The sequence below is a fragment of the Lynx canadensis genome, chromosome E1, assembly GCF_007474595.2.
Source record: "Lynx canadensis isolate LIC74 chromosome E1, mLynCan4.pri.v2, whole genome shotgun sequence".
NCBI lineage: Eukaryota > Metazoa > Chordata > Mammalia > Carnivora > Felidae > Lynx > Lynx canadensis.
Genome location: NC_044316.2, coordinates 31,862,975 through 31,888,749, shown reverse-complemented (window position 1 = coordinate 31,888,749; position 25,775 = coordinate 31,862,975). Strand labels below are relative to the sequence as shown.

Genomic DNA, 25,775 nt, shown 5'->3' with positions numbered 1-25,775 from the left:
TCTTAAAGGAAGTAAATGTAACAATCTAATCTACCCACATTCAAACCTGAATGCACAAAGTACTTTATAAAAAGATGTGTTAAATAATTCAATGAGCAGATTATTATTACAGTGAATTAAATAAATGGACGTAGTATATCTCTAATACCCTAGTGTAAATCCTGCTTTAATTCTATAATCCCAACTGGATACAACATACTTAAATGAGCACTATTAACTTGTATTTTTTTCTGTTCTGTTTAGAAACATAATAACAGTTGAGAGACATTTATTAAGAAAACATCAACTGTGTTTGCACATTCTTAAAGAGAATATTAGAAAACCAGAATTTTAATTTTCATGTGCATAATTTAATATAATTACAATGGAATACAATTAGGTACTTTCAGATCTTTCAGTGTTAATTAAAAAGCTAATAACTTGAATACCTATAAATACTGAATTAGTGGGACTAATGCTCCAGGCAGTTAATCCTTTATTTGTCATTTACTGAAGATCACTTAACTGGGATGCTATCTTTATGTCAGGGATCCCTTACCAAAGACACTTCATGAATTGTAAGGTCCCTAAATCTTAGATGGTATATCTCCCAATGATTAGCTAGTATACTGCACCCTCTCTGGGGATTTTCTAACAGCCAAAGACCACTGCTTTTGACTCACTCCATTAAGGAATTTTACTGTCAGCAATTTTTCTTCTTCCAAAAATCCTAGTAGTGATTTTCAGGTTTTAGAGAAAGGAAAAGTAGCTCCACTCAAAAAATAAAAGTGGAAGGCTCCAATTCTAGAGCTCAAGAAACTTATCAATATTGGGTTTAGTTAGAAATAACATTTTAAAATTAGAAAATATGAGCATCAAAGAAATTAGTACCAGCAATTGGTGAAAATACATCAAATAGTGTTTGTTTTTTATAATGATGAAATGCATGTGTACATAATACTTACAAAATAGAATAAAATAAAATCTGATTAGCGTCATTTGGAGGATGCTAGAGAACCAAGTCATTATTCTTTTTTTTTTAAGTTTGTTTATTTTGAGAGAGTGTGAGAGAGGGAGGAGCAGAGAGAGAGAGGGAGAGAGAGAGAATTCCAAGCAGGCTGCAGGCTGTTGGCACAGTGCCCAAGGTGGGGGTCGATCTCATGAACCATGAGATCCTGAGCTGAAACCAAGAGCTGGATGCTTAACCTATCGAGCCACCCGGGTGCCCTACCAATTCATAATTCTTAAAAACAGCAAATTAAGTGAAAGTACACACCAAAAAATTACCCTAACACTCCTTTATAAATATCTCAGAGTACCTCCTCAGGTACTCTTTTGAGAGTAATACATGGGTGAGGAATGACAGACTTAGACTATCACCACTTTGCCTAAAGGCTCTAGGCAACAATAATCAATAGTTGCCAAAAACATTAAGAAAGTCTTTTAACTATTAGAAAGAAGATGAAGCAATCTGGTAACACCTTAATCTACTGGTCCATATTATGTCTATATCATTAAACTTTTGCTACAATAACATTCAGAAAATAATCACAAAACTCAGTAGCATACAACAACAAACGTTTATTTCTTGGTTATGAAACAATTAATTGGGTCTGTGGATCAGGTGATGTTAAGCTGTGCTTAACTCCAAATTTGAGTTGGTTTCATGTCTACTTCAGCCTTTACAATCTATGACCCAAGACGAAAGAAGTCCCATGATGCTCATGGCAGAAGGCAGAAGTTCTAGAAGACTAAACTGTAGCATGCACACTTGAGCCTTGGTGTAGATGTGGTGTATGGGATATTCACTCACATTCCAGAGGCTAAAGCAAGGTAATGGCTAAGCTTATCACCAATGGAGTGGAGAGGTATATTCCTCTTTTGAAGGATGGTGAGAAGGAGAAGGAAATTATTTGTTGAACAGTAATAGAATATACTGCAAAATCACACACACACACACACACACAAACACACACACACACACACACACACACACACACGAGAGACAAGACATTATAAGCCTCCTGATTTCATTAAATAAGAAGTATGCAGCCCAGTCTCTGAAGTAGTCCAATCAAGACTCTTATCAAATTATCAATCTACAGGAAATAAAGGGGCAGAGGAAGATGTTAAACCGCATCACAAGGAAGCAATTGGCAAAATCTAGAATGTAAAAAATACTGCAGAGCAAGGCATCTTTTTGTTGTATAAATACATGGAAAAAATAAAACATTGGAGAAGAAACACACAGATTCACAGACATTAACAGAAATCTCGGATAAATGTGATGTATTTGAAGAAACCAAGTGGAAAGAAACTATTGGGCAGATTTAAACAATAATCTAGGCAGTGTTAATTTTGTTAGATGTGACAATGGTGTTATGGTTATGGTTTTCAAAATGTTATTATATTGTATAAATACACACCAAAATATTTAAGAATGAAGCGAGATTGTTCCAAATAATCTAAGGATGGTCAAGCGCAGCAGGGAGGAATATAGATGAAATAAATTGTTGTGGATGATGAGTATATAGTACATTATCCTATTGTCTCTACTCTTGAAGCTGTTTTACTTTTTCTATAATAACAAACAAACAGAAATCAAAGAAAGGGACAGAAGGGAAGGGAAAGGAAGGGAAGGGAAGGGAAGGGAAGGGGAGAGGAGGGGAGAAAAGAGCAGAGAATTTCTTCTCACCCAACAGAGGTGTATGTGGTTAAGAACATGTGGTCCTTAGCTTTCGAATCTTTTGAGATCATGGTCTTTGCTTGAATCTCCTAATTTATGCCCTATGCGCAGGTCAAAATTTTTCCATCTCTCTCTGATAACGCAGTGGCAAAAACTAATGCCTTTCAGTGTGCATTTCAAAGATAAAAATGTGTAAATTATGAAGTTTTCTTTTTCCTAAAAAATAAATAAATAAACAGTAAATTCTAAGGACCTCTTGCCCCCTCCAAAATAGCAAAAGAAAACTTCAAAAACAGATGTGTTTAGATTCTTCTAAAGAATGCCTCTTAATATGCATAAAACTGGTCTATGTGAGCAAGGCACTTTAGTTAAACGGGATGTTCCTTGGTAAAAGAAATCGCTAATCTTTTAGTAACTGCAAACTATTTTGTTTCATATACCCAAGGGAACAAAGCCATTGATCAGTTATATTCATGTTTTCATAAGCAAATGTACTTATTTTGTCGAGGAAATACCAATTGTGTTTGAAATTATAATCAAAAGGCAACATAGTTTTAGAAGCCACAAAGAAAATAGAATTTCAAGAGAACCAGCATTTTAAAAGAACAGCATGTTAACAGGGAGCTCCCATTACCCTACCTCCTGCCCCAAGAAAATGGGCAATGCTTACTCCTGTGTGGCATTTCAATCCACTGTGATTTACCTGAAGGAAATCATTAATTCTTCCCAGCACTTTGAAATAATAGCCTGATGATGAGACACCTAAAAAACACTCAGAGGAAACATTGGTTGCAAGTGCCTGCCCAAATTGCTTAATGTTTGTCAAACTTGAATTGCATTTGAAAGGTACATCACTAGTTATGGATTTCCAGTTCTATTTCCACATGGGCCAGGCTTTACAGCCATTACAAGCTGTAGTTTATTACCTTGCATTATGTATGAGATGATTTTTGTGAGCAGGTACACAAACACAAAGGGGGAAAAATACAAGAAAGCAATTTCTTTTATTGCTCAATATACAGCAGTTAGAAATAATTTGGAAATTTTTCAAATAGCTCATTTTGGGAAATCCTTAGATCTACTCAGGGGTGATTATTTTCGGTAGTGTTACTAAATAATTTGGCTGTAGCTAAGGCTGGCATTAATTTCTGAGGGCGTTATGTCTAGTTGTAGAATAGAGGCAAAACGTCATGAAACAGGAATCAAGTTTTGGCTAAAAAGATCTTCAAGCCCAGTTTCTAACGGCAATAAGCTGTGTGTGCCTTTGTCATATAATTTAACTTCTCTGGGCCTCAGTTTCCTCTTCTCAGAAGAAGATATAATACAGCCTACCTCACACAATTGCAATGAAGATTCCATGAACCCAATCCAATGATTACTAAAAAGCAGATACTCAATTTTTTTTTTCCAAATTGTTAATTAAACAAGAGCTAATAACTGTAACTGAGTTTTACACATTTGGAAGGCACTGTATAAATATAACACAAAAGAACAACAGGATTATTATTTTTTGTAAGATTTGATGGTTATTATTATTACTTTTTTTTACTGAAGAAAAGTGGGGGTGTTCTTATTACTGAGAATATTGTATTAGAAATTGAAACCATTCTCACTTCTTACTTTGATAAAGGATCAATCAGTTCAATGAATCTTATTATGGGAGCTTAAACTTCCAGTGTAAGAAACAAAGAACTCTTGTTAGTGTTGATATGGAATGGCTTCAAAACGATGGTGTGTTTTGACATGTAAAATGCTGTAGATAAATTGCCAAACGTGAGGGGAAATTCTCATGTGTAAAATCCAGCCGCCAGAAAATGAGCAGCTAGTCTCTTCCACAGAGTGAGAGAGAAGCTGTGCCTTACTTTCTGTACAACTGATTCACCGCCCCAGGATCAGTAATTTATGTACAAATGAGTATAAGCAGAGGGGATGTGCATGTTCTTTACGATTTTGGCACATCGTTGCCACTTTTAATGCAAAACAGGCTCAAACCTGGCCAATTTTTCTCCACACTTTGGAAGAATCATTTTCTTTTGGCCGGAGACTCACTGTAAAAAATTTCAGGCCTAGAGAGGAGGTTTTGTTTACCAATTCAGAAGGGAGAAAGATCAAAATCTAGGCAAGAACAGAGGCGGCCTTGCAGCCTTAGTTCCACCTGGAGCCACACCTCCCACTGCAGAATGAGAGCTGGCTGCACTCACAACAAAAAGGTTAATTTTGTTTCAGATGAGTGAAACATCCCAGAGCTGGAGAAGGCACTTCCAGCACCAATGCCTGTGTTCTTCAGCAGTGTTTTGCTCAGAGACTTCAGTAACATCTCTGTGAGAGTAGATATAAAAACACATTAGCTACAAGCAAGAAAAGGCGGGAAACCAGGAGGGACCATGGAGAGTGTGTGAAGAGGAAGATGGAACAGAGAAGGCTGCCATGTGAGATCCCATCTAGGAACTGCATAGCCTCAAGTAAAACAACACAAGTCCTACCTTTCTTTTCTATGAATTAAAAATACCAGATGCCAACAGTATGGAACAGTTATGAGACCCCAGTAAACTATCTTTCTGCTGTGACCTTCTAAACGTGTCAGGGTATACTCCATTCATTTTCTCCCATTCCTTTTCAAAACAGAAATGTCTTTCACACCACTTAGGCTGTGAACTGGAGACAGGATGGTATGGCAAAATCCAAAATACACGGATTTTAGAGTTGTGTGTAAGCCTAAATCCCAGCCACTCGCTATGCTGCGGTGGAAAATTATCGTGTCTGAGCCTCAAGTTTCTCATCGTTAAATGAAGATAGTAATGCCTCAGAGAATTATAAAGTTGTTTTAAAAATTAAACAGAACTGTGGGGCGCCCAAGTGGCTCAGTAGGTTAAGTGTCCAACTTCAGCTCAGGTCATAATCTCACAGTTCCTGAGTTTGAGCCCTGCATCAGGCTCTGTGCTGACAGCTCAGAGCCTGGAGCCTGTTTCAGATTCTGTGTCTCCCTCTCTCTCTGCCCCTCCCCAGCTCACGCTCTGTCTGTCTGTCAAAAAAATAAACGTTAAAAAATTAAAAAAAAGAATTAAACTGAATTAAATACATATAGATATACATAATATATGGTATATACAAAATTTTACATTTCACATACATATTTATGTATATATGTACACATATATATGTATGTATGAGAGAGAGAGAGGTACAGTTGATTCTTGAACAACCCAGGTTTAAACTTTGCAGGTCCACTTAAATGCCAATTTTTTTTTTCAGTAAATACAGTAGAGTACCGTAAATGCATTTTCTCTTCTTTATGACTTTCTTAATAGAATTTTCTCTAATGTTATTATAAGAATACAGAATATCATACATACGCACAGTATATCATAAACATGTTGATCAACTTACATTATTGATAAGGTTTCGAATTAACACTAGGCTATTCGTAGTTAAGTTTTTGGGGGTGTCAAAAGTTATACATAGGTTTTCAACTGCACAGGAGGTTGGTGTTCCAACCCTCCACGTTGTTCAAAGGTCACCTGTTTATAAATGCCTGAAGAGACAGAGGAAGTGAGAAAGATATTTAAGAACCTAGCCCAGGGTCTAGCACATAATAAAAATTCCGTAAGTAGTATCTATCATTATTAGTTTTAGCATGCATTTATTCATTGTTCCTTCACAAACATTTTTGAGTGGCACCTGTATGACAGGTCACTGCACTCAAGGAGTTTATTTTGTAGTGTTCAAAACACACAAGTGGCAAATTTAGAATAGTGCATCTAACAGAGAGAAACAACGAAGTGCATGGGAGAATTATCCAATGCAAACTTAAGAGCTAAGGGAAATCTTCTTATGTAAAATGACATGTAACTTATGAAATACCTGAAGCACACAAAAGAGGTAACCAAGAAAAACAGGTAAGACGAGGGAGGTATGAAGTTCTATGTGGAGGGGACACTGAGTCAAAGAAAACAACAAACAGACTTTTTAGAGTGTGTTCTATGGGTCACGCACCATACTAAGCAATTTGCATATCTCATTTAAACCTCAACCTCAGCAACCTATAATTATAGAGCTGACACTCTCTCTATCTGACTCTGATGCATGGGCTGTTTCCCCAGATGCCATGGCATATTTGGGACTAGCACATCATGGGATTAGAGCATCAAGTTGGACAGGTGGTAAAAGCAGAAGGTGAAAAAGAAAAGGGGGAGGCACCAGTGGCTTGAATGGCACTGCTGATCGGACTTTATGGAGGGGAGGGAGTGCCTTAGAAGTGTGGTTTAGCAAAGTCATTGTATGGTTTGGTGCATGGAATTGGCTGGATTGGAGACAAATCCGGAGGAAGAGGTCCATTTAGAAGGTTTTTGCAGTAAGCTATGTAAGAGATGATGGTGGTTCAAAGTAAGGCAGTGAAAGAAGTAACAGTAATTTGTGGACAGACCCAGGAGTTTGAAAGAAAATAAGCAATAATTAAATATGGGGAATAGGAAGTAAGAGAAGAGCTAGGTTTTGAGCCTGAGAAACAGCATAGATTCACTGAGATAGGGAAAACAGGAGAAACAACTTTCAAAGTCAAAACTATGTAAGAGGCACAGTGCTTAGTATATTAGGGCCATTTAGTACATACTAGATTTTTTCCCCTCTCACTCTGTTTCTGGTTCTTTTTGCCTTTCTGAAGCTACTATTATGTACAGCCTGGTTCTAGTTTCACCATTCAACATTGTATCAAATACAGATATGAATTATAATTTCCACTATTCTCCCAGCCAAGAAAAGTCCTTATACAGGGATCTTTTAAACTAATCAGTAAAGTAATAATCTAACCATTGTCATTTTATGGCACAAATGTTCCCCACACAAGAAAAAATATTCCTAGTTTTAAAAAGATATCCATATGATATCACTTATCAGGAAAATGCATTTCAAAATAACAATGAGATATCACCTCACACCTGTCAGGACGACTAAAATCAGTAACACAAGAAACAACAGGTGTTGGTGAAGATGTTGAGAAAATGGAAACCTCGTGCACTTTTGGAGGGTATGCAAATTGGTGCAGCCACTCTGGAAAATAGTGTGGAGTTTGCTCAAGAACTTAAAAATAGAGATGCTTTATGACCCAGGAATCACACTACTGGGTACTTAACTCAAATAATATGAAAACACTAATTCAAAGGGATATGCGCACCCTGATATTTACAACAGCATTATTTATACTAGCTGCACTATGGAAACAGCCCACATGTCCACTGACTGATGAATGGATAAAGAGGATGTGGTATATATTTACAATGGACTATTACTCAGCCATGCAAAAGAATGAAATCTTGACATTTGCAACCACATAGATGGAACTAGAGGATATTATGCTAAGTGAAGTCAATCAGAGAAAGACAAATATGTGATTTCTCTCATATGTGGAATTTAAGAAACAAAACAAACCAGGAAAAAAAGAGAAAAAAAGAGGGAAAAAGGGAAAAAAGAGAGGAAAACCAAGAAATAGGCTTTTAATTATAAAGAACAAACTGATAGTTACAGAAGGGAGGTGAGGGGAGAGGGATGAAATAGGTGATGGGAAATAAGTAGGACACTTGTTGTGATGAGCACTGGGTGATGTGTGGCATTGATGAATCACTATATTGCACACCTGAAACTAATATTACACTGTATGTTAGCTAATTGGAATTTAAGTTAACGAATATATATACATACATATTAATTTTAATGTTTTTCAAATAAACACTTTTTCCAGGCAAAGTGCATATAACATTAATGGTATGCCTGGTGTGTGCCTGGTACATAATATATACTCAGTAAATGCACACTGAAAGAATGCTGGCTCTGAGTTCTGCTTGACCAGGTACTTCTCAAAATCTATCTGCTTTCAACCAGAAAAATCAAATTGATTGGTACTTGTCTGTAGAGTATTAAAAAGCAGGACAAAGTGAAAGACAATGTGAATTATTAAGTCCTCTTCACAAACCTAAAGTTCTATAATTCCACTATGAGGAGTATCAAGAATCATGTGTCCCTCTGGACATATAACAGCACAAAATCATTTTTTCATTAGTGAATCTGGAAAGAAGGAAACTCTAAAGACACTCTGTAGATAAAGTCTATAGATGTCGTATAGATAAATCACAAGTTGTGGGTCATATAAAGCAGAAAGATTCAAAATGCTACCTAACACATTCACCTTTTATCAGTCCTCAACATCTTCCATTAAGATATGGCTTATTGAATTCTTACTGTTAGGTCCTACGCTGCGTGTCAAATACATTATCACACAGTCTTCACCACCGCACCATTGACATCAGTTACTACCCATATATGACAAATTAAAAAACAAAACAAAACAAAACTGAGAAAGAGATAATAACTTTCCCAGTGTTCATATTTGATAACCATGATTCTTGTCATTTTATAATGTGCTCTGGCATATATTAAAATTATTATAAGTATCTATGTGCTTGTTCCAATTCAAGTCACTTTTTATAAATATCAATTTGTAAAGATTTTCTCCAAATTCCAGCTTTCTTATTAGTAAGATGTGATAAATAACATCTACCCTGTTTACTTCAAAAGTTGGCTGGGTATGTTTGTATATGATTTGTATAAGCACTTTGTTAATAATAAAGAAATACTTACATATGGGTGGAACAGTGATAGTGTTATTAGCTTGCAGATAGAAGTTAACACTAAACTATAATCTGAATTAATAGAATCTCTGCATGATTAAGAATTAGTAGCGGTAATATTAAATACAAGCTTTCTCCTAGTAATATTTTAACAGTTTTCTTACATATAAAATTAATAAAAATTGATTGTGCCTCATTAAGCCATCAAATAGATTAATATAATACTTCCAGTTTTTGGTAAATCATCATAATGGCTAATTTTTATTGGTTTGATAAAATTTATCTATATAATTAATGAGACCAGTAATTACAACTCAAAATAAAACCTGACAAAATTGATAATGTTTTCTCCCATTCTCTTTGAGATAGCTCTTTTATATACTATTATGTTTTAATGAAGTAGGTAACAAGGCCCATCTCAAAGATCCCATTCACAATGTAGAAATATTCTAGGACAACTTTCTGCCATTGAATGCATTTTTCACCTTCAAATATTCTCCCTCACAGAAGATAAATTTTCAGTGAAATGACATCAGAATTCATTAGAAACATTTAATTTTTTAACGTTTATTTATTTTTGAGACAGAGAGAGAGAGAGCTTGAACGGGGGAGGGTCAGAGAGAGAGGGAGACACAGAATCTGAAACAGGCTCCAGGCTCCGAGCTGTCAGCACAGAGCCCGACGCACGGCTCGAACTCACAGACCGCAAGATCATGACCTGAGCCGAAGTCGGACGCTCAACTGACTGAGCCACCCAGGCGCCCCTCATTAGAAACATTTAATGAATCACCTGTGTTTCTCTAATAGTTGTGACCATACATCATGCTACTAACACTCAGATAAAAGAAGCTATAAGAATAAATTGCAGATATTCATGCATACCTATACTGAGTCAAATCTGGATGAAAACTGATTTGTACACAAGTTTCTTATTCAGATTAAAAATAAAATGCCTTATAGATAAGGTAACACACTCACCTTGGAGAAATTAAAATGTGCCAAGAGGCTGAAGTCCAGAGTGAGGACCAAACACCTAATCTGTTTTGTGCAGACCATACATTGATCTCCAGTGCCCTTTATACTTGTAAGTATATGGAGGCATCTGTAGGCATCCATTTAACCCAAACATTTTCTCCAACTACATTTCATCATTGCTTCTGTATCATAATCCAACATAGAGTTCTTATTATTTACCAATTAACTAAAATGCATTCAAGAAGAACCAATGCCTAAGCTGACAAGCCCAGGTCTCTTTTCTGCATGCCGAAAGCTCTCTTATTCAAGTTCTGTGGCTTGCTGGTCCTCTTAACCACACTCATGACAGCCTAATAGGAGAAACAGAATAAACAATAGAAGAAGCAAACACATTAATTACAGAGTGTGGTAATAAAAAGCAACATATACGAAGTTCTTACTGTGTTCCAGCTCTTGTTCTTAGTTGTTTGTTTGTTTGTTTGTTTTCATTTAACTTGTACACATTCCTCCCAGCACCCCTGTGAGGCAGATACTGTTGATAACTTTTGTAGATGAAAAAAAACCTGAGGCACAGAGAGATTACATAACTTGTTTACTTACAGTCATGGAACTAGGAAGCAGTGGAGTCAGGGTTCAAACCAAGAAGAGACAAAGACACACATCTGTTACGGGAAGGAACAGAATGACAAGGATCCAGTCCCAGGAAAAGCAAAGTATGCAAGTCCTTGATTCTTGAAAAAGCTGGGTGGGTCAAAAAACTGAACGAAGACTGGTGTGGCTGGAATATTATTTTTAAAAAGGGGGAGAAGAATGACACAAGATAAGGGCGAAGTATGCAGGATCTTCTTGATGCCTGGCACAAAAAGTTGAGTTTTTAAGCAGTGAAATGGAAAACCACTGAAGATTTTTTAAAAACCAGTTTGTAACATCATCTGAATTACATTTGTTCACTCTGGCTGAAAACTCCATGTTTGTTGAGATTTAACAATCGTGTCTTCATTCACGTATCCATTCATTCATTTACTTAATGACTAATTGCTAAGTGCTGAGTTTAGTATACAGCCTTACCCAATATTTGCTGCACGCAATATCTCTTATTTACCAGATCAAACATACATTCACTAATAGCAAATGGTTATATCTAGAGGTTTCCCAACACTTGCTGAAACCTTATCACCTTGTATAATACGAGATACATGTCCTCAAAATATAAACCAATCTAGTGGTTATTTCTATTTAACCAACCAGTTGTTTAAAGAAAGTATTTTTCCTGAATCAACTGGTTATTTTGACATCATGCTCTATTCCTTAGAATCTTAGTGATCTTTTTTATTTCCAGGTATGAATATGAAAACCGTTTCAAAATGGTAAACATATGTTACTCTGACAGGCAGATACTAGGCTCCAACAGTGATAAGTAGTGCTTATCATGTAACCTACAGAGGTGCGCCTGGGTGGCTCATCAGTTGAGCGCCTGACTTTGGCTCAGGTCATGATCTCGCGGTTTGTGGGCTAGGGCCCTGTGTAGGGCTCTGCGGCTTAGAGCCTGGAGCCTGCTTCGGGTTCTCTGTCTCTGTCTCCTTCTGCCCCTCCCCTGCTTGCACACACACTGTCTCTCAAAAATAAATAAAACATCAAGAAATTAAAAAAAAAAATGTAACCTACAGAAATCACACTGAGACATAGTATAAAGCTAAAGATTTTCAATCTTGGTATAACTTTCACCTTATACACTTAGCCAAAATGCAAAAGCGATCAAAAAGCATGTATAAATCACATATTTACTTCATGGTACACAACAGTTCAATTTCGTATTTATTATATATCTACTATGTACTAGGTGCTATTCTAAAGCACTGTCAGAGATACAAACATAAATGGTATGCCTTCATGCTTACAAACTTTTGTTGACATGAGGTTTTGGTATCATGCAATTTTATTCATGTTATTAGGCAATAATCCCAAAGATTAGATTTTGCAACAAGCCTTTTGCAGGAACTTAAAAGTAGCTTTCCCAGTAAAACTGCATTGGGTTCCATTTGTTGAAGCAGGAATATCATCAAACATTCAAAATATCAAAAAAAGAAAGAAAGAAAGAAAGAAAGAAAGAAAGAAAGAAAGAAGAAAGAAAGAAAGAAAGAAAAAGAAAGAAAGGAAAAAAGGGAGGAAGAGAGAAAGGAATGAATTTCAATAGACCCTGCTACAGGTATATCAAAGGATTTTTTTTTTTTTATCCACAGAACCATGGGATCATAAAATCTCTGAACAGAAAGAGACCTAGAGGGCATGTAGTCCAATGCTTTCTGGGTTCACAGTAATATAAGAATCACCTGGGGGCTTTTTAGTAACATAGATTCCTAGGCTCTGTCTACTAGAGTTTGATTCAGCAGGTCTGGGTGGAGCCAGGCAATCTGTACTTTGTCAAAGATTCCCAGATGATTCTGATATACAGCCAGATTTGAGGACACAAATCTAGCCCAACTCCTGATGGATTTGTTATTTAAATCTGGTCTGCACTATTTTTCCAAACAAATTGTCATTTATCATTTACTTTCTACTTGGATATACACCAGGATAGGACCCTGACTCTTAGACAGCTGCAATTATCAGAAGGATATCCATAAACCTGCAAAATGTATATATAATACACACATATAACTGTGCATATATGTATATGTGTGTGTGCACCTAAATTATTTGTTGATATGTGTCTCCAAAATAGGGCTGTAAGCCCCATGAGGGCAGAGTTGAGGGCAGTTTTCTTCACTATTTCTATCACTTAGCTCAGACCTTGACATTGAAAAGAAAGTTGGTGAGATATGTTGAATGTATACCTGATTGAATGAGGTCCTTCATTAGTTTCACCTGAGGTCTCCCTCTCAGAAACATCCACCTATTGTGCTAGTATTTATAGTTCCAGGAAACTTGGTCAGTCCCCGTTCCAGACACCAGGTATACAAACACAAGTGAAGCATTCTCTTCCCTTCTCTCCAGGGTCTTAATTACTGTATTTACCTAGAGAGAAAGATGCAGATACTTTTAACCAAAAATGGTAAAAAATGACTTTTTAACCAAAAACATGAAAAATAAGTATGGAATAAAGGTGGGAATTGAGAGGCAAATAATCTCATTGTGATTGAGGTAGAGAAAAGGAAGCAATGGATGTCAAGAAATGCTTTTCAAGAGAAGTGATGCTGAGGTAAGTCAATTTCATAATTGAATGTTCACACACCTTATCTCAAAGAGAACAAATTGTGTTCCTCTTCTCTTTAAGTATATATAGAGAGGTCTGTTCTCAACCCTTCTCTAGGACAAATATCCAAGTTCCGATGATTATTTCCCATGAAAGTATTATATATCCCTTATTGTTTTTTTGTCCCATGGCAAATTAACTTCAATATCCTGAATTGTAAAACTTAAGCCTCTAAGGACAAGGAATACAGCACGTGGCTCTCAGGTTAAAGATCTGTAGCTGAACTCCAAAGGCACCTACTTTGTTCATGAGTAACCTGATTTCTGTAGTTGTAGGTTGAGTTACAAGCAAACGATACTGATATGTACACTATAAGCAAAACCCAAGCCTCTCCCCTCAGCATGTGGAGTAAAATTGAAACTTGGAAGCTGAACAACAAATGGGTTTAAAAGGAGACACCAACAATTATTAGTTTAACCATCTCGGCTAACATCATAGATTAACTTCCGCAATCAACAGATATATAGGAATCATGTAAATATCCCCAGGTAACCAATGCTGTTTAATAAGCTGGGAAAAGATAGCTCTGAGTTGACGTCGTTGTCATAGAAACAATTGCCTATTAAATCAGTAAGAGGGCTAGAAAAATGTGGACTTATCACTTCTGGTTAAGTGCAGTGCATGGGAAAAATGAGACAATGTCAAAAGACAGAGGTACCTGCTGCAATGGTAAAATACTATTCTCATTCTAAAAGTTAATTTTCCCCTTGTTTTCTGAAGGCATATACCTAATAAGTTACCTGTCTACTCTTAAAACACACACATACAACTTTTAAACTGGAAGTGATAAATTCCATTTCTTCAAAGAGATTTGTGAAAATTTACTGAGCTCCTCTGAAGAACGAAATCAACCTCAGGTTGCATCCATATACTGGAGAAATACAGACCCCCAAGGTGATCAAACAAACTGAACAGCTGCTAGATGTCCATTAAAACAGTGTTCGAAAGGCGCTCATTTGATGCATTTCTCCTGGGAGGTTTGTATCTAAAATGAAGCTAGAAATCACATTCTGTCCTGTAAAGTAACTCTGACAGGCCCAACCTGGGAGCAGGTATGTAATTAATAAATGAAAATTACTAAGCCCATTTCCTGTACTTACTTCCTTTCATAGTACCCTCTCTTGAGGGGGCTACACCTGATACTTGTTAGGCTTCTGAGAAAAAGGGGATTTGAAATAAAGAGAATATACCCAGTTTGTCAGGCATAGGCTTCTAACAGATATATAGAACGAAAAGTAGAAATGGTAAGGTCCTTGAGGGTAGGAATCCTTTGGAATAGGAAGTAGCATGTGGTAAGCATTTCATATAAATAGAATGCTTGGTTATATTCAGTCAAAAAATACAACGTCTCCAATCTTCAGTCTCTAATCTGGAGAAAGTGTTCATCTACCAAATGGTCATTCAGGTCTTGGCCAAAAATGATACCGTAACTTGTATCTAGGCCTTTACAGTTTGACAAATGCTCTATTTACCTCATTAGTAAAAACCCACAGTGTTTTCTTAGATGGACTGTTTCCTCAGAATAAATTCCACAAAATGAGAAGGGTATGGAGATGGTTACTGAATTCTGAATTTTGTATCAGTAGATGAAAACGATACTGCTGCAAATGCAGTTTGAGATCATAAGAACTGTCAACAAATGAGGAGATACAGAGAGGCTATTCTAGTCTGAGAGCTCAAATAGTGATTCCCAAGGCCTGTGTTCCCAGAGCCAGCAGCATCAGCATCACCTGGGAACTTGTTAGACACGTAGATTCTTGACTCCACCTCATACTTCCAGAATCAGAATCTCGGGGGCAGGACCAGCAATCTGTTTTAACAAGCTCTTGTAGGTCAATTTCATGTACCCTAATATTGAGAACCATCTGGGCTAGAAATTAGTAATTTGAAAACATACTTTGTTTGAAGGACCTCAAATTCTTCAGTAAGGCTCAACTTTAGACTAAATGTGGACAGTGGTTAAAGCTTGAGGATGTAAAGGCAGGCAAGATGGCACCATGTGCCCTTGTATGGAATTTGTGCTGTATCAATTAGGATGATGGAGAGCTACTGAAATGTTTGTAAGCGGGGAATTACTAAGGAATTAGCTGTCAGAATAACTCTAGGAGCAGCATGAGAAATAGAGTCCCTGACTGGATGAGGCTGGCCAAGGAAATAGGGTTATAATTGGTTGGGAGATTTAAAGATGTCACGGTTATAGAAGACTTCTAGAGGCAGGGAAAGGACAGTCTAACTCCACATTAGGATGGGCTGAGGAGGAGGGAGAAGACACACAAAAGCCTGTATTAACCAGTGAGTAGAGGCACCTGCGTGGCTCAGTTGGTTGAGTGTCCGACTTCGGCTCAGGTCATCCAGGAACGGGTTCGAGCCCCGTGTTGGGCTCTGCGCTGACAGCTCAGAGCCTGGAGCCTGCTCCCGATTCTGTGTCTGCCTCTCTCTCTGCCCTCGCCCCCCCCCCCCCCCCCTTAATCCTCAACTGGCCTATCTGGCAGTTGATGTCATTTTTTGTTGTTTTCAAGCAAATCATCCTACAGGAAAAAAATAATTACAATCTTGTCAAAATATATGTTTGCCTCTGATCCTCTCAGCTTCCTCTCCATTTCCCCTGCACCACCACCCCTCTCCCGCGCCCTCCCTCTGGCCACACCTCCACAAGGTCTAAAGGACACACACAGGGTAAGGAGCAGGTATTAAGATGAATTCTCTGTTTCCACCAAAAGTCCCTCTTTCCTCTCCAAATTATGGATAATGAGGCCAAAAGTGTAATGACTGAAGGAATTTAGAAAGGTAATTACTGAAATAATCCCCCAAATGGTGGTGACTACCAGAGCAGCAACACTCACGTTATAGCTATCAGAGCCTCCTGAAACGTGATAAACACCTCGTGTTTGCACACCCAGATGCGCCTAAGGAAATGCCCTATTAGCAAACTACCACAAGAACGCACTACATGGAACTCATTTTTATTTTGTAATGAGAAATCCCATTAAAGACGACTATAAATTGTGGCGGCCAACGAGTTTCAAAGGGGGTGCAGGAGCGAAGAAGGATGGCAGGTTTGAGGGCCTTTCTCCGGGATCCTGTCCTTAGAAGCCCGTGATCTGCAGCCGGCTCTGCCTTCACTTGTCCCCGCTGATCACTGGAGAGTTGAAGTTGAAGGGAACGTTCACTGGTTCTCAAACCGAAGCCCTTAGCTTTGAGGCTGCAGGGGAGAAGGGACGTTTCTAAAGCTTAGGCTCAAGCGTCCATAGAACTCTTAGCCCACTCCCAACTCCGATCCCTATGTCCTCAGCGGTAAGAGAACATTTTTTTCTATTCCAGGTGTTTCTGCACCTAGAATCACCAACGCGCCCTCCACCACCACCGCCCCTCCCACCCCCAGCTTTCATCTAGAGGCCCTAGGCGCTGCTGCCTCTTGTCTCCAACCCTTTGTGACGCCACTGGCCCCAGGAAGAGCCCTGGTGCTCCACTCACAAAGGCAGGTGTAAACCACAGGTGCGTCAGTGCTCCGGGCGCTTCAGGCTGGCCTGGGCTCAGGTCCTGCCGCTCCAACCCCAAGGGCCCCCCAAAGGCGAGCCCTGACACCTCTGTCCTTCACCATGGCCAGCCAGTTATGCCTCCCCGTCGCCCCTCGTCTCACAAACTTGAAACCCTTGATGCCGCAGGCGGGAGACGTCCAAGTGGGCATCTGCGTGGCGATCCAGCGCAGCGACGGGCGCATCCACCTCGCTGTGGTCACAGAGATCAAAAGAGAAAACGCTTGGGTCACGGTGGAGTGGGTCGAAAAGGGAGTCAAGAAGGGCAAGAAGGTTGACCTGGAGACCATATTCCTGCTGAATCCCGCGCTGGCCTCCGCTCAACACCCCACGCCATCCTCACTGCTGCCCTTGTCTCTAGCGCCCCCTTCGGCCATCGGGGACCAGTGCACGGCCACGCGGTGGATTGCGACCATCCCCCAGAAAAACGAAACGCCCTCAGGGGACAGCCCGGCTCTGAGAGTCCCCAGCAATCCCTGCCTGATGAAGCGGAAAAAGTCTCCCTGCCTACAGGAAATCGAGAAGCTACAAAAGCAGCGGGAGAAGCGCAGGCAGCTGCAGCTGCAGATCCGAGCCCAACGCGCCCTCAATGTCAACACGGGAAACCCCAACTACGAGATCATGCACATGATCGAAGAGTACCGCAGGCACCTGGACGGCAGCAAGGTGTCCAGCCTGGAGCCCCGGGAAGACCATCAGATCTGCGTCTGCGTGCGGAAGCGTCCTCTCAACCAGCGAGAGACCACCATGAAGGACCTGGACATCATCACCATCCCCTCAGACAACGTGGTCATGGTGCATGAGTCCAAGCAAAAGGTGGACCTCACTCGCTACCTGGAGAACCAGACCTTCTGCTTCGACCATGCCTTCGATGACACCGCCTCCAACGAGTTAGTGTACCAGTTCACCGCCCAGCCGCTGGTGGAGTCCATCTTCCGCAAGGGCATGGCCACCTGCTTTGCCTATGGGCAGACAGGCAGTGGGAAAACGCACACCATGGGCGGGGCCTTTTCGGGAAGGGATCAGGATTGCTCCAAAGGCATTTATGCCCTGGTGGCACGGGATGTCTTCCTCCTGCTCCAAACTGCAGCTTATGAGAAGCTGGGCCTCAAAGTCTACGGGACATTTTTTGAGATTTATGGGGGCAAGGTGTATGATCTGTTAAACTTGAAGAAGAAGCTGCAAGTCCTTGAGGATGGCAATCAGCAAGTCCAGGTGGTCGGACTTCAGGAGCAGGAGGTATGTTGTGTGGAGGACGTGCTGAACCTCGTGGAGCTAGGGAACAGCTGCCGGACTTCGGGACAGACATCAGTCAATGCCCACTCTTCCAGGAGCCATGCGGTGTTCCAGATCATCCTAAAGTCAGGAGGGAAACTGCATGGCAAGTTTTCCCTCGTTGACTTGGCTGGGAACGAAAGGGGAGCGGATACTGCCAAAGCCAACCGGAAACGGCAGCTGGAAGGGGCAGAGATTAATAAAAGTCTCCTGGCGCTCAAAGAATGCATCCGGGCTTTGGGTCAGAACAAGTCCCATACCCCGTTCAGAGCCAGCAAACTCACGCAGGTGCTCCGGGACTCCTTCATAGGCCAGAACTCCTCCACTTGTATGATCGCTACTATCTCTCCAGGGATGGCCTCTTGTGAAAACACCCTCGACACTTTAAGATATGCAAACAGAGTGAAAGAATTAACTCTGGATTTAAGGCCCCACCATCTTTGTTTCTATCCGGTTGGACCTGAGGTGCCAAGGATGTTGGAGACTCACGTTAGAAATTCAAAAACATCCCTTCAAAGGGATGGAGTCATTAAAATACCTTGTATCCAGAGTGAAGAGGAAGAACAGGCTAAGCACACTGAAACACTCTCCACTCCATTAGGGGAGGATACAAGGAATTCGTGGATGGAATCAAGACAACCGCCAGGGAACAACATCCAGGAGACAGCTGGTGGGGTAAACTATGATGTTGATTTTTGCATTGCCCAGTTATTGTCCATTTTGGATCAGAAAATAGGTATTCTGACGGATATCCAAAAGAAACTGAAATTATTACAAGCTGACCTCCAAAAGAAGACCGAGTGTAGTGGAGCCAATGGCAAGAGGTCAATCTGCAAAGTAATGGCAAGAGATAAGATCTGAAACGATGGATACACTGCTGTGGCCCCTACCTCTCTTATAAAAGAAAAAATGTCTAAATTATCTAGATATAAAGATCCTCCTGGAAAGCTTAAAACATCTTAAAATATGCTTGTCAGATATGTCCTCTTTCCTCTTCCTCTGTATTTTTGTGACTTGTTTACATTTCGTGGGATGTTGGAGTTCAACTAGGAACCACTTGCCTCCCCAGGGACATTTGGCAATGTCTGGAAACATTTTCAGTTGTCAAAACTGAGTTTGAGGCAGGGTAGTGATACTGGCATAGAGTGAGTAGAAGGCCAGAGTTGCTATTAAACATCCTACGATGTACCAGACAGCCTCCCATAACAAATAATTATCTGGTTGAAAATATCAGTAGGTCCAGGGAGGCCTGGGAGGCCCTGCTGTAGAAAGAGCCTAGCTGTGATGAAACCAGATACCCTAAATGGGTGACTGGGAAGGCATCCCATTGTAGATTAAAGGGAGTAGAATTGGAACACACCAAGGGGTACACAATGGGGTAAATCTAATGATATTGACTCATGAATCTCTTTCTGTTGCACTGATGTGTAGATTCAAATGATTTCTAAGCTCTAGTCATAATGGGGAGTGGGAAAGGGAGGGATTTTCTTTAAGTGACTCTGCGTGAGGGAGATATTTATTTGAGTTGAAGTTGTAAAGTACTGTGCTTCCTGAGAGTGATAAAATAAAGTGTGTGTGTGTGTGTGTGTGTGTATTTAGGTGTGTGTGTGTGTGTGTGTGTGTGTGTATTTAGCATTGGCTTTGTTGACTATGGTGTCTTTAAGCTTTTTTTCCTCTTACTCTTTGCCAAATTGTGTGCCTACATAATTCACATAAAAAGCTTTCCTCCATCAAATTAGGGTAAGCAGCAAGTCAACAAAATGGTATAAAGGTTCTGGCCTGAAACAGGAAACATCCCATGAAGGCCTCACAGGTAATGTGGGAGATATCAATGCCTTAAATCAACTGAATAAGTAAAAGAATTCCTGATTCAGTGATCACTAAGTCCATCCTTTTGGGAAAAAAATTAAAAGAGATAGAAACTAATCTGCAAATATAAATATCTAATACATATCTACCTTCAGCAAACATATCTATAAAATGCTATAATAAAATCATTAAGGATCTTTTGCTTCCAAGTCTCCCAGTTCCAAATTCTTTTCTTTAAATTTTTTAAAGTTTATTTTTATTTATCTTGAGAGAGAGAGAGATAGAGAGCAGGCAGGGGAGAGGAAGAGGGTGGGGGAGAGAGAGAGAGAGAGAGAGAATTCCAAGGAGGCTCCGCACTGTCAGCTCAGAGTCCAACGCAGGGCTTGAACTCATGAACCATGATCATGACCTGAGGTGAAACCAAGAGTCAGATGTTAAACTGACTGAGCCACCTAGGTGCCCCCGAACTCCTTTTTTAAAGAATAAATTGGGATGATTTGCAAAGAGAGTGCCTGGTAGACTGGGGAAACTTGGGGACAGAAAATGGATGTCCAAATTCTGTTACTACCTTTGGCAGACATGACTTACTGTTTTCAAAATTTTTCCTCTTAAGTTGCAAAGACTTCACTGGCACTAGGAAAACTGACACAAAACTACTATAGAGTAAAATAGTAATGTCCGAGCAAAAAACTATCAGTATAAAACAATTAGAGTCATCAGGAACATCTGGTCTTCAGTAACGAGGCAATATTATGGTCTTTAAATAATTTTCTCCTCTGCTGCTTTATCTGCAGGGGTGGAGTTATATACTATTTGAAAATTTTTTTTTAACATTTATTCATTTTTGAGAGACAGAGAGAGACAGAACATGAGTGGGGGAGGGACAGAGAGAGAGAGGGAGACAGAGGATCGGAAGCAGGTTCCAGGTTCTGAGCTGTCAGTACAGAGCCCAATGCAGGGCTCAAACTCAGGGATGCGAGATCATGACCTGAGATAAAGTCAAATGCTTAACAGACTGAGACACCCAGGAGTCTCTATACTATTGTTAAACCAAATAAAACTTTGGAGGTCTGTCCTAGTTTAGTACTAGATGATCTTTCCTTCAAAATGAGATTTTTTTTTAACATAAATTATTTTTGTATGCAATGAAAAAGTATGGAGTTAAGCATCTGGCCTGGGTTCCAGTTTCAGTTTTATTATATAAATATCTGTCAATTTTGGCAAGTCACTTAGTCCCACTGAACTTCTTTCTTTTATATGAACGAGGGTAATTATAGCACCTACTTCAAAAGATTGGAGGGTGGCTTTATTTTCTCCCTCCCTGTCCCCATCTTTTATGCCAATGACTAGTGCCTATCATTGTTCTTGTTGTTGTCATTGTCCTTTTTCTACTATCATCTTCAACTCCACCCCACCCCTCCCCCCACCACCACTCCTGCAACACAAGTTTGGGGAGCCTACTGGGAGTTTCAGCACCTGATATCAATAACATCCATTTTTTTAATGACATGTAACATACAGTGGAGTGCACAAATCTTATCTATATGGCTCCATGAATGTTTACAAAGTGAACACCACTATATCAACACCACTTATAGAACGTAATGTCCTGGAAACGTCATTCCTGCCTCATTTCACTCTGTACTACCCTGCACCAAAGATAAGGATTCTTCTGACAAAAATCATCAAATATAAGTTTGCCTTTCCCCCCCCCCCCATATTTATGGGCTCATAAACTAGATCCTCTTGCATCTCTTACTTCAATTATCTATGACCGGCCTTTTTGCATTGTTCTACATTGTTTCACTGCAAAGATACCTCATAATTTACAAATTTTACTCTTGATGGGAAATTGAGTTGTTTCTGTTTTAAAACATTACTAATGATGCTATGAACATTCTTACACATGTCGTTTGGTGCACGTTTATATGTGAAGTATGCCTGGGAACGGAATTCTTGGATCCATAGGATGTGTGTATTCAGCATAACAGGTCATGCGCCTGGGTAGCTCAGTCAGTTAAGCGTCTGCCTTCAGCTCAGGTCAGGATCTAGTGGTCTGTGAGTTCGAGCCCTGCATTGGGCTCTGTGCTCACAGCTCAGAGCCTGGAGTCTGCTTTGGATGCGGTGTCTCCCTCGCTCTCTGCCCCTCCCCTGCTCATGTTCTGCCTCCCTGTGTCTCTCAAAAATAATAAAAACATTAACAAAAAGTTTATAAATAAATAAATAAATAAATAAATAAATAAAACATAGGTCATGCCAAGGAGTTTTCCAAAGAACTTGGACCAGTGTTACACAACCACCAGCATTTTATAAGAATGATGGGTCCTCCATATGTTTGCCTGCGCTTGGTATTGTTATTTTATAAAATTCGAATTTTATACTATCTGACGTGTATGGAAATGTATCTCCTTATGTTTTTTCCCCCCTGATAATTAAAGCTGAATATCTTTATGTATGTTTACTGGCTATTTAGCCATTGTCTCCTGTTCAATATATGCATTCTGGATGCAAATTCTTCTTTAGATATATGCATTGGAAATATCTTCTACCAGTCTGAGGAATGCCAATTCACCCTCTTAATGACATTTTTTAATGATCAGAAGCTTATAGATTTAATGTTCAATTTGTCAATTTTTAAAATTTAATGGTTAAGCCCTATTTGGGAAGTCTCTACCCCAAATCATGAAAGTATTTTCTTTAGTTGTCTTCTAAAACTTATGGTCTGGGCTCTGACTGGAGCCAGTGCCTGCTCATCTGCCTCCAAGGAGCAGCAGAAGGAGCTAGTTGCAGGACCAGAGCCAACTGAGACTCCATGCATAGGGTATGAGATGCCCTTGGGTCTTTATCTGGGACCATGTTTGGCAAATCTGCCATGAAGACATGGCCTCGCCTTCTCAAAGCAACTCTCCTCAGTCATAGGTTTCACTGAAATTTCATAACTTCTGACCTGGATCACAAAGTTCCCCAAAAAGGCATTTGTTGTCTGTGGATGGTTGATAGATCACTGTTTATTGAAAAGGACAGGAACGCCTGGGTGGCTCAGAAGGCTAAACATCTGATTGCAGCTCAGGTCATGATCTCATGGTTCGTGGGTTGGAGCCCCATATCAGGCTCTGTGCTGACAGCTCAGAGCCTGGAACCTGCTTCAAATTCTGTGTCTCCCTCTCTCTGCCCCTGCCCTACTTGTACTCTCTCTCTCTCTCTCTCTCTCAAAAATAAATAAAACATTAAAAAAGAAAATAAAAGTACAGGAGTTGGGGACTTTCTATTCTACCATCTTGCTCACCCTATGAGTCTTATCTCACCCAGAGTTCTCTTTAGGGGAAGACTTTACTGATTCAATGTATTTAGTGGATAGAATATGATTTAGATTTAGTATTTTTTCTTACACAGTTTTAATAGGTTGTATTAATTTATTATCATAGAACTATAGTATGCTCATTATCTTTAATGGCATATTATTGGTTCCAAATTTTTCATTCCTGATGTTGTACCTTTTTTTTTTTTCTTAGTCAGACTTGTCATATATTTATATCAGTCTTTTCAAAGGAACAACTTCTGGCCATTTTATTTTCTCTATTGTTATATCTTTCCATTTTGTTGATTCCATTTTTCCTCCTTTGTATAATTTCCACTTTTTTTCACCTTTTTGAGCTTAATACTTAGACCATTAATGTGTCAGCTTTTTTTGGGCTTTTAATATTATAAATTTCCCCTACATACTGATTTATCTACATAGAGTAAGGGCATGCCACATTGATCCATAGTTCTGATTTGCCCTTAAATTTAGAAGATAGCATGCATCACATCTTCACTGAAATTCACCATCATGGAAACTTGCCTTCCGAAAACTATGAGCTTGCTAAATTATCTACTGAGTTTTTAAGTCACTTTTCAACTGTTTTCTGTTTTTCCCTTTTGAGTATTGATCTATGTATGCACAGCTTTGGATTCAGCAAATAGCTGAAGGAGAATTTGCACAGGAAGTGTATGTCTCATTCCTCTATGCTCCCCTTTTCTCCAAAATCATTCCTGTTGGCTTGTAGGCCTGAACTTCCATCTCAGCCTCCTATGAGACTTGGTCCCTGTGAGGTTGCAGCAATATTTACTTGGCTAACACTCATTTGGTCTTACTGTTTTCATTCAAGAATCAGCAAATGCCTCAAGGGGAAAAAGACAGCAGCAGTGAATGTAATGGCTATCTCAATGTAGTTGTCTTTGTGATTTTTTTTTAATAGCTTTGGCGTTTAGTCTATTCAGAGTTATGCATCCCTTACCACAAATTTCAAACATTTCATCACTGCCAAAAGAAACCTTGTACCCCTCATGCATCACCCCTTAATTCCCATATCCCCAGCCCCAGGCAGTCACTAATGTACTTTCTGTCCCTGTGGCTCTCTGCAATTTTGACCCTTTTTGTCCTGCCTTGTCCTTTCATTATTGTATTCAACTTTACTGTGCCCTTGGTAGGTAGCTTGTTATTCTATCTTGATGACAATATATTTGATGACATAAATAATTATGCATTTTATACATGACATTGTAGACAAACTACATATTTTTAACAGCATTTCTTACAATAAGTTCTAATCAATCTCAACCAAATGAAAATTTCCATTCTATGTTGAAACTTAGCAAGTAAGGGAGAGCCGCATATCAAGATAGGTAACTAATGGCACCCATTGTTGGAAAGTGGATACAGAACAATGTTGAGTTTGTCGTTTGCCACCTAGAGAGATATATGTTAATTATTAATGAGCTTTTATCTGGCTTTTTGCTTACTCATTGTAGGTTTGGAAATTAAGGGGGCGTGTCTGGATGGCTCAGTTGGTTAAGTGGCCATCTTAGGCTCAGGTCATGATCTCTTGGTTCGTGGGTGGGTCCGACCCGCATCGGGCTCTGTGCTGACAGCTCAGAGCCTGGAGCCTGCTTCGGATTCTGTGTGTGTGTGTGTGTGTGTGTGTGTGTGTGTGTCTGCCCCTCCCCTACTCACTCTCTGTCTCTCAAAAAAAAAGAATAAATGCCAAAAAATTTAAAAAAAAAGAAATTAAGGGAAAATGGAAGAAATTCCTGAGTGCAATTCATCCACAGATCTTAACCTTCCTTAGCAACAGCTGTGTAAACAAACTTATTTATGTATGTGTATATATACACACACAGTTTTACTTATATAGTTAGATATTTTCCCCTGGATTGTTACATGCACATCTGTAGAACACAAAAGCTCTCCTTTAGTAAAACAAAAGACAAAACAAACAAAACAAAAACTAAAAAACAAAAACCAAACAAACAAAAAAACACAAATTGCAGTCTTGCTAACTGGTTTCAGTGTATTGGCCTCTACTGAGTTGCCATTATTCCTTAACAAGTGCACATTAATGTCTCCGCCATTGCTAATTTTTTCCTGAGAATACATGTGGTCTTTGAAACGATCTCAAAACATGTAGCATAGAATTGAACATGAACTTCAGAAAACAAGACATTATGTAAATGAAAAAAAAAAAAAACCTCAGAAAATTAATTGGGGTCCACTAAAAAGAGACTTGCTGGCTGTTCAAACAGATGTCCTGAAGTTAAAGAGGAGGGTTGTAAAGTAAATTAATGCCTTAACAAGATTTTTTGGAAAATGGCAGAGCTCCTAA

The 25,775-nt window shown here is 39.4% G+C and overlaps 1 protein-coding gene across 1 annotated transcript; it reads left to right on the top strand.

Annotated features, from left to right (window-relative positions):
* The first annotated feature begins 17,112 nt into the window (after positions 1-17,112).
* Positions 17,113-19,185, top strand: KIF2B (kinesin family member 2B). The gene has a single exon (XM_030294596.1). It carries the CDS (start codon positions 17,113-17,115, stop codon positions 19,183-19,185), a length of 2,073 nt encoding a protein of 690 aa, XP_030150456.1.
* Positions 19,186-25,775: the final 6,590 nt, after the last annotated feature.

What these genes read in the sequence shown, in the direction of transcription:
- KIF2B (XM_030294596.1), top strand. Translation starts at nt 17,113, where the DNA reads ATGGCCAGCCAGTTATGCCTCCCCGTCGCCCCTCGTCTCACAAACTTG.